The 16435-nt window shown below is 40.3% G+C and overlaps 1 protein-coding gene across 4 annotated transcripts in view; it reads right to left on the bottom strand.

Moving 5' to 3' along the window:
• The window catches only part of PELI2 (pellino E3 ubiquitin protein ligase family member 2), a 162895-nt gene that overhangs the window by 116166 nt on the left and 30294 nt on the right, over positions 1-16435 (bottom strand). Inside the window, exon 1 of one of the 4 annotated variants that reach the window (XM_037503407.2) lies at positions 8275-8873. The exons of 2 other annotated variants lie outside the window; for them this stretch is intronic. In XM_037503407.2, the coding sequence (XP_037359304.1) occupies positions 8275-8348 (74 nt within the window). In that variant the 5' untranslated portion in view covers positions 8349-8873. Of the gene's footprint in view, positions 1-8173; positions 8874-16435 lie in introns of those variants that run through there. One more of the 4 variants, XM_037503405.2, reaches the window with a different exon arrangement.

Below are 16435 nucleotides of genomic sequence, written 5' to 3'. Positions count from 1 at the left end.
GTTTATTTACAAAAGGAAAGCTATCCTTCCAAAAAGGTCAGAACATTCCCTGACCTGACAAGCTTTTTAGTAAGTTTATAGAAGAGTTCTAAATGCTGCTGATACACCTGCCTCAGCTGCTGAACAGGGGTATTTTGATTCAAAACCACAAGTTACATTTCAAACTTCACATTAAAAACAAAAATTCTGAAGACTTAAAAACAACCACTTATTCAGGAAATATATGATGAAAACTGAACTTTTTGTCTATATGCCCGATAGTAGGTCTTAATTGGTAAGACATTTGGAAGCTGCAAAGGATAATGAAAAACCTGTATAGAAAACCTCACATAATTATAATGGGTTTTTGAATTGACATAGTGTTAATTTAATAGTGTTTGCTGTGCACTTACTATGTGCCAAGAAATCCTGTGAAAGAAATATTATCACTCCCAGAGGACAAATGAAAAGCGTGAATGGTTAACACACACTCGCAAAACTAGGAAAGGGCAGGCAAAACCACACTGGCTCTGTCTCCAAACATCACCCTCTTTCCAGTCGACAGCACTGACAGTTTTTTGATCCAAGGCATTTCTTGGTGAGTAACACTAAAGATATATCCTTGAGAAGATGCCTGCCACCAAAAAAGGCATTTGTCAAAAAGAATTTCCAATAGGGAACAGCAGCAGCAGAGGGGCGCCAGTAGGCCCAGTGACATTCTGCAGCATGACACTGGACCGTGATCTCGCCTGAGCCCCACAGCAGCAGCCAAGCAGAAAGAGGCCATGGCGGCGCCACTGCGGCTGAAGGCATGGCTCTCCCTGGAAAGTAACATCTCTGTCACTGCTAAGTCACAAGAAATTACAACCAGTGTAGACTGTGTGCTGTGAATGAATGGGACAGAAACCACAAAGCCAGGACAGAGTCTGATAAACCCCTGCAAAGGGGCACCTGTCTTTTTTTTTTTTTAAAGATTTATTTATTTATACAAGCACTGTGGGGTACAGGCCGGAGGCGTTGGAGGGTAAGAGAATTCACCAGAGACAGAGCAGGGAACAGAACAGGCAGAAGGACCAAAGCACACTGCTGAGGGGAGCAGCGGACGAGGCAGGAGAGGTCTGCCATGCCATGTGGGAATCTCCCAGGCGAGCCAGGAATCGAACCGGCGCTGCAGAGGCTGCGGACAGCTTCACAGAACTGTGCTCAACCCGTTGCGCCACTGGGAAGGCCCGGGGCACCTGTCTTGAGGCAGCTTGCAAGAACTCCCCACAACAGTGAATGCACTATTGTAACTGTATATACACAAACACACATAAACCTGTAAGTGGCTGACAATGGCTTACATCATTACGTCCCAACTTCTTCTGACTTAGTCTATCATACACATCTGGACTTGCCCTGCCAGGATGAACTTCACATACAAAGCCCAGGGACAGGCAATGCTTATTTCTCTGCGCCTGAGAAACACTGCATGCTGTAGGGTCACATAAAATACACAGTAGACTTGGATTTCTAGCCAGAGAACTAATTATGGGAATATCATATCCGTATACTCCCTTCGGTGACAACCTGCTGCAACTTTCCAACGTTAATTCATTCAGAAAATCTTCCTGGACTTGGCTTTAAAATAAAAATTCTCCATTTCCCATTTCTGGCTGGAAAAGGACTTTGCTCAAAAGGTCTTTGCTCTGAATAGCCATTTAACATCTACTGAGTATGCAAAAATACATGTATCATTCAATAAGGCATTATGTGGAGGACATGGGCTGAGTCAGGCTCCAGGGCTGGGTGCTAAGGGGCTGAGGATATAAGAAAGACACCTTGTCCCTCTGTGAGTTAGAAAACAATTGTAGCAAATAAATCAGACAGTTAATCTTGAATCAGGACAGTCTTGAATTAGGACCGTGTCTTGGCGTGCCCTATTCATGCGATCTGTGTGCTGGAACCTTAGTTTCTATACCAGACTTTTGTGACAATGCAGGTTATCTTCTGTTGACCTGACACCATTTAGATTGGATGCCCTTTGAGAAGTGCCCTACTCCCTCTCATACCCTCCTTCCCCTCAAACTGAGGAGGGGCCCACTAAAATCACCATATTGGTGTGGGTGTGTTTAATGTTCCAGGGATAAGAGTTCTAGCTCAAACTCTATGCTGGTGCTGTGAACTCAGACCCAAGAAGAGCTTCAGCTTCCTCAACTACACAGATGGCAACACAAAGTTATAAATTCAGTTTTATAAAAGAGAGTCCCAACTCCCTTGCAAACATTTCAATTCAATATGGACAAAGATCACCCAACTAAAATGTCAGCATCCTGTCCACAGATGAAGGCTATGGTTGCCCCCTTAGCTATGGGCTTTTCTAAGCCACTACAGTTTGAAAAGGCTCCCAATCTGCTGTGGTAGTGAAGCCAGGTAAGCTTGCAGGTTGCCCCTTTCTGATGGTGAGGGTGTCCAGCTATCCCATACCAAAATAGCTCCCAAGACAACGTTAAAATGTTTTCTAGAGCAGAAACACAGCACAACACTGGTGCTCAGAGGATTCTAAACCCTGCTCTGGGTTTTTTTACATGCACACACTCTCATCCAGTCTTTGCAGCCAGAGGGTAGGCAGGTGGAGGGGGAGGGAGACAGGTCCTAGCCTGCACCCTGCCCCACATGTGACTGCACAAGTCTCTGAGCCTCTCAGAACCTTACCCCACTTCCCCACAAAGTAGGAAGGCACAGTCAATGGCTTGGGTTCTGGAGCCTGGTGGTGCTGGGAGATGAGGCAAAGCCAGTTAGCTCAGAAGCAGCTCCCTGGCTGCATAAGGCAGCCTCTTCAGCACCACTTCTACTCTGCCCTGGGCAACCGCTGTTCTTCCCACTTGTCTCTTCCTCCAATCAGGCCATATAAGGCAAAAAGCAAGCAAATCCAGGCTACCTAAAAAACAAAGGAACTGTTTATGAAAAGAATAATATTTACTATCTAGTATTTAGCTACTTGCTTCTTGGAAATATTTCGCCTCCCTTTTTCAGTTCAAATTGGCACTGCCACTGAATCACAACAGAAAAGGTTTATACTGTGCTGACTCTTTGATTTTTAAGCATTGCTGGAGGGCCAACAGCACAGCATTTTCCCCTGAATACCTTAAGGTACGGAAAATATCAGGAATAAAGAAAGCTATTTGTGTCACTCTTAAAATATTTACTACTTCTTTGATGTTTCCATTGGTTCCAACAGTCCAAAATATCTCCATTGAGGTATGAATTAATATAATAGTAGTGCTTTACATCAAAGAATGTTTTTTATCCCATGGGTGAAAATTATTTTTTAAGTATTAGCCTGCAGTAATTTTTGATTGCTAAAAGAAAATATCAAATGAAGAGAAAAAAAGGATAGTGAGAAATGAATTTGCTCTAGTACAAGATTTGCAGAATACAAGAACTAGATAGACATTCTTAAATCTTATTCTGTACTTAGTAACACCTTACACTCCACACTTCTTTGCATAGTTCACCAATTAATAATTTTGCAAAGCAGACTAAATCTTAGTATTCTTTCTGCATTGCTTTAACATTTGCTTAGTTTAGTCTTTGATCACCTTAATTAAGATAGACACATCAAATGTCCGTGGTAGATTGAAATATCAGCCCCAGTTCTTCCCTCCTCCCTGAATCATGGCCTCTACAAGACATTCTAGTTCCTTGGCTTCCTTGTCTGTGACTTTGTATTGGGCCCTATGACTTGCCTGGGCCACTAGGAAATTAACAAATGTGTGACCCAAGCAGTAGTTTGAAAGGTGCTTGGTAGTTGAGATCACCACTGGCACCCACCGTCATGGCCACAGGAAGAATATGTCACAGCTGGTCTGCTGAGACACTGGAAGGAGCCCCAAAAGTAACTGCAGATAAAGCAAAATCACTTGGTCTGGGGAGGGTTTGCATCATATGACACAAGTTAAGTGATAGTGTGTATTTCAAAAGCAAATTAAGTAGCTTCATCAATACTTAAAAAGATTTGGGACTAAAGAAACACAAAATACTATATAGGGAGTTTCACATCTAAAGTATACCCTTTCATTCTAGAGGAAGAAGTCTAAAATTAGAGATAATGTCAAATCTGTCCCTTTTTAAATTCATTATAAGAAAATGGGACTTTTTAAAACGTGTATACTTCTTCAAGAGGAGGTGTAATATCCACTGTACATCTCATTTTTCTTTTGTTTTTTTATAAATCAACATGTCATTTAACATCTGTTGTCCCTCAAAGAAGCCACATAATGAGTGTATATTTGCAAACAAAGGTCTTAATCTCTAAAAATGAAATTTAAATAAAAGAATTTGGGAAAAAACACTGCGTCTTTGGAAAAGTATTGATTCTTTAAATGCACTATAGTAAAAGATCTCTGAAAAGTGAGCAACTCAAAGGCTGCCTGAAAGAGAAGCATCTTACTCCAGCATGGGGTCCATTACCAAGCATGCATCAAGTTACTGGTATATCAAATAAAGAGCTTGGCGGTATTTGATTACTGGTCCAAAGTTTAAGTATTAAAGTCAGAAATTTAAACCATCATTGGAATCGCTTCTGCATCATACCTAATTATAACTATTCCTAACTACTAAAATGATTACTTCCAATCTCTTTTCCCTCAAACTTTCATGGCATGGCTTGCTTACTACTAAAAACAAACACACTAATATATGCTTTACTTTATTAATGTTGTTTCCTTTGAACGTGTACAGTATGTACAGGGAATCTGTACAAATTCCTAGAAATAAAGACATGCAGAGTAAGCAAATGCAACTTTTGAACATCACTGGGTAATGCCATGATAAATTAATTACCAAAGAGAAATGTACTTGACATTGTATGCAATAATTACATTCCCAAAGCAATTTCTTATAAAAAATATTAGTTTTATTCAATTATCCATGATGGGGGGGACAGAATGATTTTATACCAAATAAAAATACTTTTTAATGATCTACAAAGCATAAAATTATTCATGGCTTTATGTCACGCACACTGATGTTACTACAACCAGGAACAAAATAGATTCACTCGCTTTCACATAACTTTTCTAAAGATAATTTTTCTATATGTGAACACCTACATTAACTAAGAGCTGAAACACAAGGTTAGAAGGTATTAGAAATAAAAATGTATACAAAATCAAATTTATTTCAAGAAGTGGAAGCACTCTCTAAAACCCTTTATAATACTAAAGTAGTAGGTGAATCAGGTCAGTTACACAAAAGGTCTTAATATGATTTTGGAACAACCAATCAATCCTTCAGCATTATAGAAGCAAATGATCTAGAAGTTAATTTTGGCTTGGAGCATTAATTCACCATCTGCAAAAGAAAAAAAAAATCTTGATATTCACCATGAAAACACATTAACTGGTCAATAACCACAAATAATACAAATAGTTATTTTTACATGGATATTAGTAGCCAGTCAATAGCTATGTACATAATCTGAAAACAGGGAGTATGTTATTAAGAATTCTATAATCAAAATACAGGTTTCCTCCCAAAATCTCCTGTTTTACAAATTCTTTTTTTAACATGTCTTTTTTTTTAAGTTTTGTTTAGCTGCCACTAATTTACATAACTGTTTAATTTGGGGAGCACAACTTCATATCTTCCTCTATGCCTCACTCAGTCACCACCAAGCTCCAGTGCCACAATCCTATCTTCTTCTCACCCCTGTTCCACCTCCCCCACTCCCTATTGCCGCTAGTAATCAGTAAATTTCTCATAGAGTTTAAGAATTATTCTTGTTTTGTTAGTTTGTTCTCTTTATGGTCATTTATAGTCTACAAATGGGTGAAACCATCAGACAAGTGTCTTTTATTTTCTGACTTATTTTACTGGGCATAACCATTTCAAGATCCATCCATTTTGTCCCAAAAGGTACTATTTCATCTTATTTTAATAGATGAGTAGTATTTCACTGAGTATATGTTGTACAATTTGTTTAATTCATTCCTCTGTCAATGAATGGTTAACATTTAGGTTGGTTCCATGTCTTGAAATATAAGAAGATTCTCAGAAAATTTCTAGCCATATTCAGAGAGGCACAGTTTGAGAGTTACAAACAAATGACCTTAGATATACACTGAATCATTGTACAGATCTGCACTGTCCAATATGGCAGCCACTAGTCACTGGGACTGTTTAAGTTCAGTTAAAATTAAAGTGTGGTTTTTCATGCTAGCCACATTTCAGGTACTCAACAGCCACGTGTGGTAAATGGCAAACATCCATGATGACAGAGAACCCTTCCACCATAAAAAGTTCAAGTGGAGAGGTCTTGTATAGTCAAGCAAGTCAGAGCAGGAGGCAGCTTCAAGGTCACACAGCCAATCAGTAGTAGTGTCCTGAATCAGGGCAATTCTGATTTCAGAACGTGCAGAAAATGATAGTTTTTGCACAATGTGAAAAGAGCCCCTTGGAATAATGCCAGGGCCAAGAAGATATTCTCAACTCATTCTGCTTGAAGAAGATGTTTTGCTATCTAGTAATTAAGAAAACGTTCTACTGCCTTTTGAGGGAAACATTTCAGTATCAAAAAATATATTTTGCTTAAGGTTGAAGCATTTTCTCTAAAGACACGTTTTGAAATCTGCAATGTAAAGTTACTGGCTAAGAATGATTCACTTATAAAAATTCACTTCATAAACAACTTCTAAATTCAGATAACATAGGTCCTAAAAGGCACTTGGTAAAACTCTTTATCCATTCCAGACTAATAGTTTTAAGAGCCAAGGGTTAAATATTTCTGTCTTAATTATTTTAAAGTATTGTAAAGTTATTATAAAATAACAAAAACATTTATACTAAAATCAGGAGCAAAACAAGCAAGTTCACTATTACCACTTCTACTAAACATTGTTCTAGAAATCTTGGCTTAAGTAAAGTCATGAATTAGAAACAAGGAATACTAATTGTTGGAAAAGAAAATATAAAATTAGCATTGTTGCTACAATAATTAAATCAATGTGTTACTTGAGAACAAAAACCATAAACCAATGAGACTGAAGAGATAATTCAGAAACAGACCTTGACTATGTTAGAAAGAATTGGGTGTCGGAAAAGTCGTGATGTATTTTCTCTATGTTTTTCAAGCAAAAATGTGTCACAACTTTTTCAACAACCCAATATATAAAATGAAGACAGGACCACCAGTCAATGAGAAAGAAATTGTTATTATTTCATCAATTGTGTGGGGAAACTGAGTTGCTGCTTTGAAAGAAAAAGACTGGTTAGAGCTACATTTTATATCCCATCACAAAATAAGTCCCAAAACATTCCAGAAATAAATATGAACAAGTCTAAACTAAAAAGGGAAATAAAGTTGATTATCATTTCCATGAATCAGGAATAATGCTTTAAACAAAAAAGAAATAGAAACAATGAAAAGGAATCACATACTTCAAAAAATCTGAAATTTCTGCATAGCAAAAACTGCAAAATCACACATCTAACAAAACTGCTGAAAATATTGACAATATGACAAAAACTTGGTATCCTTAATAGGTATATGTTTTCATAAGTAACAGAAAAAAACACAGACATCCCCATAGCGACACAACAGAAAAACAGGCAAAGAAAATTCACAGAAAAAATATAAGGGCTAGAGACCATATCGGAAAAATGTTCCATCTCATCAGTAAAAAAAATACAAACTAGGGCCTCCCCGATTGAGCGCTGGGTTGAGAAGCTGCCCGCGGCCTCTGCAACGCCGGTTCGATCCCCGGCTGCTCCCCGGCCACCGGAGGAGGGTCCCAAATGGCGCGCAGACCTCTCCTGCCGCCCGCTGCTCCCCTCAGCAGTGTACTTCGGTCCTTCTGCCTGCTCTGCTCCCCGCTCTGGCTGTGGTGAATTCTCTCACCCTCCCGCGCTTCTGACTGTACCCAGTGCTTGTATAAATAAATTAATAAATCTTTAAAAAAAAAAAAAAAAAGATAGCCTTTAAAAAAAAATACAAACTAAAGCAAAATTTCATTATTTGCCAATAAAACTGCCACCTTGTTGAAATGACACAGCATTCTAACATAAGGCCGGAAGAGTGCTGCTTTGAAACCCAGGTGCCCTCCTGGGGAAAGGGCCTACAGGACTCGCGCCTGCCCCTGGCAGTTTAGAAGTGGTCGGCGTGATGTGGTGTTTATCAGAAGCTCTTCCAGAGACTTGGGCACAGGATCCATACCATCTCCTTTTCTTGCTTTGACTATACAACTCTCTCTTTTCCTTCAATTCTTGAACCCGTGTATTCAGTTCCTCCAGGAAAATTAAGTTGACCCTCATCACCTTTCCGTGTCTGCAAGGCTGGCTGTGTTGAATGACTCTTTCTCTAGTCTGGCACTTTCTAAACAAGTCTCCATCTCTGCATACACTTCTTTTTAGCAGCATAAACCTTGTCAACAAGTTGGCATTTCTCCCCCAATCCACGCAGCCAGTGTTTCCGCCTGCTGCTTTTCACTTCTTAGATAAAGTCAACTTCTAACAGACTGAACAAGTCTATACATAAGAGACTTGCCATTAAGCTGATAAAAAGGTGGACACACCACTGTTTCCCACTGGGACTCTAAAAAATGAGTGATGGACCCAAGCCATTGGACAGCAGTGCTATCACCACCTCACCCAACTTCCCAAGGATCAGCCTATAGCCAAGATCCAGAGAATGGCGGCCCCTCCATGGCACTGATCCACCACAGGGCTCTGCCCAGTAGCCATGGATACACCAATCACAACAAACTCCAAGGCACACCCTTAACATTCCAACCAAGAAGGGGCATCCCGGATTGGTCAGTTACATGTTGGTGGGGAAGAGGATTTGTAATAAAATATGACTCCACCCGCTATACCATGAATTCTTAATAGTGATGAAAAAGGATTACAAAAAAACAGAAAGCAAAATGTGCATATAGTATCACATCTAATATAATCAAAATACATTAATATGGATAGGAGAAACTGAAAAAAGTAAAATACACCCAATATTAACTGATTATTGCCATACAGTATAATTACATGATTTAATTATTATTTAAGATGTTCTGCATATTCTAAATGTCTGCTGAGTATACATTTTAAAATCAGAATGAAACATTTAAAAAAGCATACATTTTATTGAATAGGGTAGCTTGACTGTTTATACAGCAGTTTTGTTTTTATTTCTAATGGTAGAGTTTTACGCAATTTAGATATGAAACAAGACCCAGAAATAAAATCAATCTTCAGAATGGGACGAGGATTTAAATTTACACACAACGGGAGACCACCATCTGTCTAAACTGTTCAGTGGCCACATTCACAGATACCACTTACATGTGGATTATCTCTGGCACACTTGTAGTACTAGGTTTTTCAGCTGGAGAGGTTTACCAAAAAATCTTTGCATCTATTATTTCTTCTTGAACTAAAAAAAAAAAATCCTCCAAGTTTTCTCTTCTGCTAGATAGTCTTGAGATGGATATACTGCTCTTATACAGGATCTTAGTCAAAGTTTTAACTCAAACAATTTATTGTGAGAGTACAAAACTGGCTTCTAGACCCCACAGACACTGACATTTGAAATGTTTAAACTGAACTGTCTGCTGCTGGATTAATTCCTAACTCTCAGCACCTCTCATCAGGCAATGTCAAACTTCCATTTCTCTCACACGAGACCATCTTCTCATTACTTTCTCTCCAGATAAACAAGTATTGACACCCTGACTCTATGACAAATAAGAGCAGAAATTGCCAGCAGTTCACAGAATTAGCGGCCTGGTAAGGACTACACTCAAGTAGGCTGGGAATGCGACACTGCCAGAACCCATATTTGCAGAATCCTGCTTTCCAGAACAGTTACAGCAGTGTCACTCAAAAACAAACCAATAAATTGAAAAGCCCATTTTCAAATGAGTTTGTCAAGTGAACTGAAGAAAATTAAACAGGTTGTCTTCCCTGTCTTTCTCATAGCTTTTAATATGCTAATTTCCTCAGGAATCTCCAAGTGGAAGACACAGTATGCATTATTTCCCAAATTGATTTGACCTAATATCCCCCTATGGTGGAATGCACAGAATCATTTCCTGAAATTTTGCTCTATGCAGCAAAGTTTGGGAACTGCCAAGTGGGTGTGCAAACCTACAAGTAGGTGTACAAACACACGGGGTAAGATCTTGAAGAAAAAAACAGGAGTTAAAAACATCAGATTGCAGTTGTTTTCAGTAGATCCCATTAGTGTACATGTTCTAATTGACATCAACTAGAAATGGATTTTAATATATGAAACTTCACTTTACAGTCATTTTTTTACTAACAGATCTACTATAGAAATGAATAATATAATTATAGATTGATATAGTTATAAATAGAATCCTTCCTTTAATCTACTTCCTTGGTATATTAATGACAAGCTACAGTGAAGATCTAGAAACATAATTCATAAGGTTTCCTCATGTTGACCCAAAGCAGGCCTAAAACAAAACTTGTATAGCACTGGTTTCTGGGACTTAAAGCAATTACAATAAAGTTGTGGATACCCAGAAACCTCAATTAATAAAGGCAGACTACAGAGCCCTACTCTCTGGTTTCCTCCCATGGAAGAGACCATTCATTGATATCCAAGTCAGTCGTCCCTTCTTAAAACCCCAATCACTGGCACACACTTGTGTGTGTATACATGTGCATGTATGTACACATACGTGTATGTATGTATGTGTGCACATATATGTGTATGCCTCCCTTTAGCAAGGCACTGTCCTGAATGCTTTATGTACATTAATGTAATTCTATGAGGCAGGACTCCTACTACCCTGCTTCTAAGAACAAGAAAATACACAAAGAAAGGTTAAACCAATTTCCCGAAGTACCACAGCCATTCAATGACAAAGCCACAAATTTAACCTGTCCATCTCAGTAGGAACCCCTTTAGTTTCCCTTGCATCTAGGGGACAATGAGATGTGACCATAAATGATACACACAACTTCTGGTTCCTCTACTTAAAGTTGAAACAATTTCCCTGAACTTTTTCTTCCCTGAGGGCTGGACCACAGAGGAGAGACAGGACAGACTGTACTGAGTGAGACCAACTCCCCAGGAGGTGCAGCATGAAGGCAATTTCTGCAGAAAGGAAACAGCTATCACATATTGTCTATGTCATTTAGGTGTTTTGGGGAGTATCTTTGTTAAGAGGAACTTAAACTTTTGTTTTATACAAAACCTGCTTTTTCTTCTTAAATCAACTCTACTAATAATTGTTTCTCATTTTTTAAAGACTTTTTTTTAAATTTATACAAGAACTGGGGTATAAGCCAGAGGTGAGGAAGGGTGAGAGGATTCACCAGAGACAGAGGAGGTAGCAGAACAGGCAGACAGATGGAAAACACTGCTGAGGGGAGCAGCGGGCAAGGCAAGAGAGGTCTGCTGTACCATGTGGGAATCTCCCTGAATGGCCGGGAATCTGCAGAGGCTGCAGACAGCTTCAAGGCGCTATGCTCAACCAGCTGGCCACCGGGGAGGCCCCAATAATTGTTTCTTAATAATCTAGTTCTCAGCTTTGAATCAAATAATAACTGTAATTCGTTAAATACTTATGACACTTTCTATGTTTTAACTAGTTTAATCTTCTTAATACACCTATGAGGGGAAGGGGAGGTTAGTAGTTAAAATCCTCATCCAGTAGAGGAGAAACTGAGGGTCCTGATTATGTCCGCCATCAGAGTTATGAAATAGCAGAGCTGTCATGAAGATGCAAACTTTCTGACTTCAAGTCCCAGTTATACAGAAATGCCCAATGGCTGAGGTATTATCAAGGTCAAGGAACACTTAAAAAGTGTGCCTGGAGCCGATTACGTATGCAGTAAAGGGAAACAAGGATCAAAAGAGAGTTCACAGAGGAGAAAGCTGTAGAGCAATGCGTTGGTGGAAGTAACATTCCCCAGGGGTTGGGGACAGGAACAGGGAGGCATGGGAGGGACTCTTTATGAAAAGGCTATGTCCCAATAAAGCCCTGCAGTTGCTCCCGGAGTAACGAAAGATGCTTCCAAGAGGCTACAAGTACTGTAGGGCAGCACCCAACTTGCCTTCAGTCTCATTTTCCACACTTCTTTCTAATAAACATGACAAAGGTGCTTGAACCTTTCACTTTCTTAAGTTCTTAACATGTAAAAGCAAATCTTTCATCTCCTTACACTTCAGTCTTCTCATCTTCTCAGGATCTAAGGGTTGAAAGAAGCCTGGGTATCTCCAGGTTCAGGCTGCCTACTCTGTTCCCGAGAGACCATGCCACCCAGCCGTCCCCTAGGGAGCGGGGCCACAGGGGAGGCAGGGTGACAGGGGAGCCACGTGTCTATAAAAGTCTTCCTCGTGTCAAGTTAAATTTGGCTTCTCTACCACATCTACCCAGTGTTTTATTGGCTTCAAGTCTTTTTAAGCAAAGCAAATGAGTCTGCCCCTATTCTACCTGACAGTCTTTCAAATATTTAGAATTGTGGGAATAGAAAGATTGTAAGATATATTCCTAGCATGGAAACTACCTCATAACACATGGGCACAGATATTTAAACATTCTTAATTAAGTCTCTGTTACCCCAAAGTCATTAAATAAATATTCTACTCAGTATCGTGTCAAATACAGGTCAACCTGAGAAAATTATTCAAGGTGACAACTGAAGGTACTTAAAAATGGTTAAAAAAACAACTGTCTTAGAGCAACAGATAATAAGATGAATTACTAGACTATCAGATCAATAAACGCACATGGCATTCATCAAAATCCATCTTCATCCTTAAACACTGTTTAAATGAACTTCTTTACTTTGGCTCCACATGGGGAAATGGTTTCCTTCTAGTTGGCATCCTGGCAGCTAACACAGTGCCTTAATGTTAACCACCAGACACACCTGACAGCAACACAGTGCTTTCACCAGGGACCTAATTACCATAATATTTCCTCTTAAAACCGTTTTGCTTTCCAAGGGGATCAAAGCACTTTATCTTAAATGTCTTCACACCTCCCTTGGCAGGGAGAGTAGCAAGCATAAATACAGAGGGCTAAGGTATTCAAGTGTCCTCTTAACAATATCGGTTATGTCTATCCTGCAGTCTTCTAGATAAGCCATCAGTCCTGTCCATAATGAAGATGAGACCAGCACAGAAATTTACAGGGCAGAAGGGCCTGCTACATCTCCTACCACTGCCAAGAAAGGAAGAGGCAGTGAAACTGTGTCTTCTGTACATGAGAAGATGGACATGCAATGTCCTTTAAAAATAATAAAAGGAAAACACCAAATGTTTGCATTTCCCGCCTCAAAGACAGTTGTGTTCTCAGAGCAGGAACAGATACACAGAGCACACAATTTTTAAATAGAGATCTTAACACTTATTCCTTATTCCTAGATCTTAACACTTATTGCTGCCCAGGCGGGAAAAGTGACATAATCTGGAAATGAACTGAAGGGACTCTAACTCCTGGAGGTCAGATAAAAACTAACCTAGCAGAATGACAGAAAGAGTCTTAAAACTGTGATGTCACTTTTTAAAAAGTAAAAGGTGGGCTCTGGTCTCCCAGGAAACTGAACTGCTGAAGACAAAGGGAGAAACAGGTGGGTACGTACAGACATCCTACGTGCTCTGCCCCCAGCGCTGCCTTCAGCAGCTCTCAGGCTCCTGCAGACACTTTCATAAAATCTGAGTCTACATGTGATCACACTTGGCAAGTTGTAGAAATAAAAGGGACAAAGAAGGAGCTGTGGCATCCAGAATATCTAATCAGAATAGAGCAGGAGTCTGCCTGGAGAGAAAGTTAAACAGGAGAAAGTACATCGCATAGAGAGCCCTGACTTTGCAATAGTTGTGGATAAGTGGTGTAAAGCTTATCAAAGAAATAGGGTCACATATCTTGGCATCAAATTTCACAATTTTTGTTTCATTTTTATTATAACTCTGGTTAAATGTTTCATTTACCCTCACAGAAGGACTGATATCCTGGTGGGGGGAGGGGAGGGAATGAAAGGGAGGTAATTAAACCCAAATATAAGGGATTTGGACAAAATATGAGTCTGCATTCTCTGAGCATGAGGGCTTCTGACTACTGAACAAGTCATTATATGAGGAGGGGGTATCTCTCCTGAACTGCCTTCCATCAGGAGGTAGATTTGGCTCTAAACCTGCCTAAAAGGCACAGAGACCCAACGCCCCTTCTCCTGATGCACTGGGACACCGTCTCAGTTCTCAGAGTACCTGCTGCCCTCCCACTTTTAGGCCAGACTCAGCCCACAATAAGGCTTACCTGCAAGGCCTTACTGAGTGCACGCTTGGGGGTCAAGCACTGTACAGATGCCAGGGCCATAAACAGAAAAGTGCCCACGACCAAGAGCCACATGGTCCCGCAGGGTGCCAGAAAAGCAAGCATGCTGTCGCTGTACTCTGGTCTGCAGAACGAAAATGGAACAAAGAGGAAGAGTCGTGGGAGGCTGCAGGATGAGAAAGGTAGGGGTCGCAAAGCTGTCTGGGAAGGTTTCAGGTAAGTCTTGGGAGAAGAAACTAACATGTCAAGAGTGGACATGGGGGGGAAGGACGGGTTCTCCCAGATGGCAAGAGCAGGATCTGCTGGAAAAGGCTGGAAGCTCAAGAGCCAGGGATGCATCTGTGAGCAGGTCCAGGAGGCTGCAGACCGTCCGTGGGGAATAAAGGGGTCACCCCAGAAAGTCCATACTTTACCCTGTGCTCAGTGCGCACAAGCACACACATTTTTATATAAATCCTCAAAAGGTGACCTAAGTTGCTTTCATTACTAACAGATGTCTCTAGCAGCACTGTGAAGGCTGGCCTGGAATGGGGGGAAGATGAAAGGAATGAGGAGGTGACAGATATGGCAGGGATACAAATCATCGGATCAGAAGCACAGAAGAAAGTTTTTAAACACTTAGTGACCCATCTGATATGGCAGATGAGGGGAGGATGTAGGCTGACTTCCAGGCTCTCGTTTGCCTGGTTTGTAGTGCCAACTACCCAGAGAGGAAATCGAGGGGAAAGGGGCAGATTTTAAAAGGGAAGAGAGATACTTGTCTTAAAGGTCAAGATCAAAAGGTAGGAAGTGACCTGTGCATCCCAGCTAATGTTCTTAAAACATTAAACCTCAAGCTGTCAGTTCACAGCCACTGACAGACAGAACATTCAGTGTTGGACCAAATCTGATTCCAAGACAACCTGTCACTCTGATAATACTGCCGTGGAAACACTACATGGTAATAATGTAACCACACTCTCCTTTTCCTTCTCCACACACCCAAACCACACACTTAAAACATCTACTCATCCTCCCACACATTTCTGGCTTCCCCCTGTCTTTCTACAAGCTGGGCCAAGGTATTCTACTGCAAGATATGACGTTATGGGAAGGAATGATGAGCCCTAGTTGGGATTACTTTTCCAGATTGCTGTATCTGAAATACAGTTTGCATAAAACCTGAGGGTTGGTGACATGTAACAATATGTTAGCTTGAATATACAATATATTGATTCAGCATTTATACATATTGCAAAAATGATCACTGCCACAATTGCGGTTAATATCCCTCACCATACATGATTACGAGGACATTCAAGATCTACTCTTAGCAACTTTCAAATATGTAGAAGAGCATTATTAATTATAGTCACCATGCTGTACATTACATACCCTGGACTTATTTTACAGCTGAAGGTTTGTACCATGTGACCCCCTTAAACTCATTTTCATTCCTTCACTTATTAAAAAAAAATTGATAGCACCATTTAACTTGGAAAAAGCAGTATCTTCAGAATGTCATCCTGTGCAATTTGGTGCTGGTGCAGGAGCTCAGAACTTCAAATGGGAGACAAAGAAACAACCCATCTCACCAGTGTGACCGCCATCTCCCCCCCTCTGCCCACTATGTGCCGCATGCGCTGCAACTGTAACTGACCACCATCGCCGGCTTCTCACCTGTTAAGACTACAGGCTCAGCAAGATGGTGCATCGTTCTGGGGAAACAGTTTGGCATTTTCTTAAACAAACATACACTCATCAAAGGATCCACAAATGCCACTCCTAAGTATCTACAACGAAAAACTGAAACATATGTCCACCCAAAGGTTTGTATGCAAATGTCTATAAACAGCATTATTCATAACGGCCCCAAACAGGAAGCAATCCAAGTGTCCATCAACTGGTATGTGGATAAACACCCATACGATGAATCATCATTTGGTCATAAAAAGGGGTGAAGTACTGATGCACAGATGAAGCTGGAAAACATTGTTGAGCGAAATAAGCAGATACACTGTATGGTCCTACCAATATGAAATTTCTAGAAAAAGAAAAAATTATAGAAAGAAAAAGCAGATCTGTGATTGCCCTGAGCTGAGATTGGGAGCCAGAATTCACTACCAGTTGGCACAAAGGAACAGGGTGGGGTGATGGAAGTGTTCTGAAAATGCACTGTGAAGAAGGGGTTA

The sequence above is a fragment of the Talpa occidentalis genome, unplaced genomic scaffold (assembly GCF_014898055.3).
Source record: "Talpa occidentalis isolate TD23 unplaced genomic scaffold, MPIMG_talOcc4v2.1 talOcc4.11, whole genome shotgun sequence".
Lineage (NCBI taxonomy): Eukaryota > Metazoa > Chordata > Mammalia > Eulipotyphla > Talpidae > Talpa > Talpa occidentalis.
This window is presented reverse-complemented; position numbering and strand designations above follow the sequence as displayed.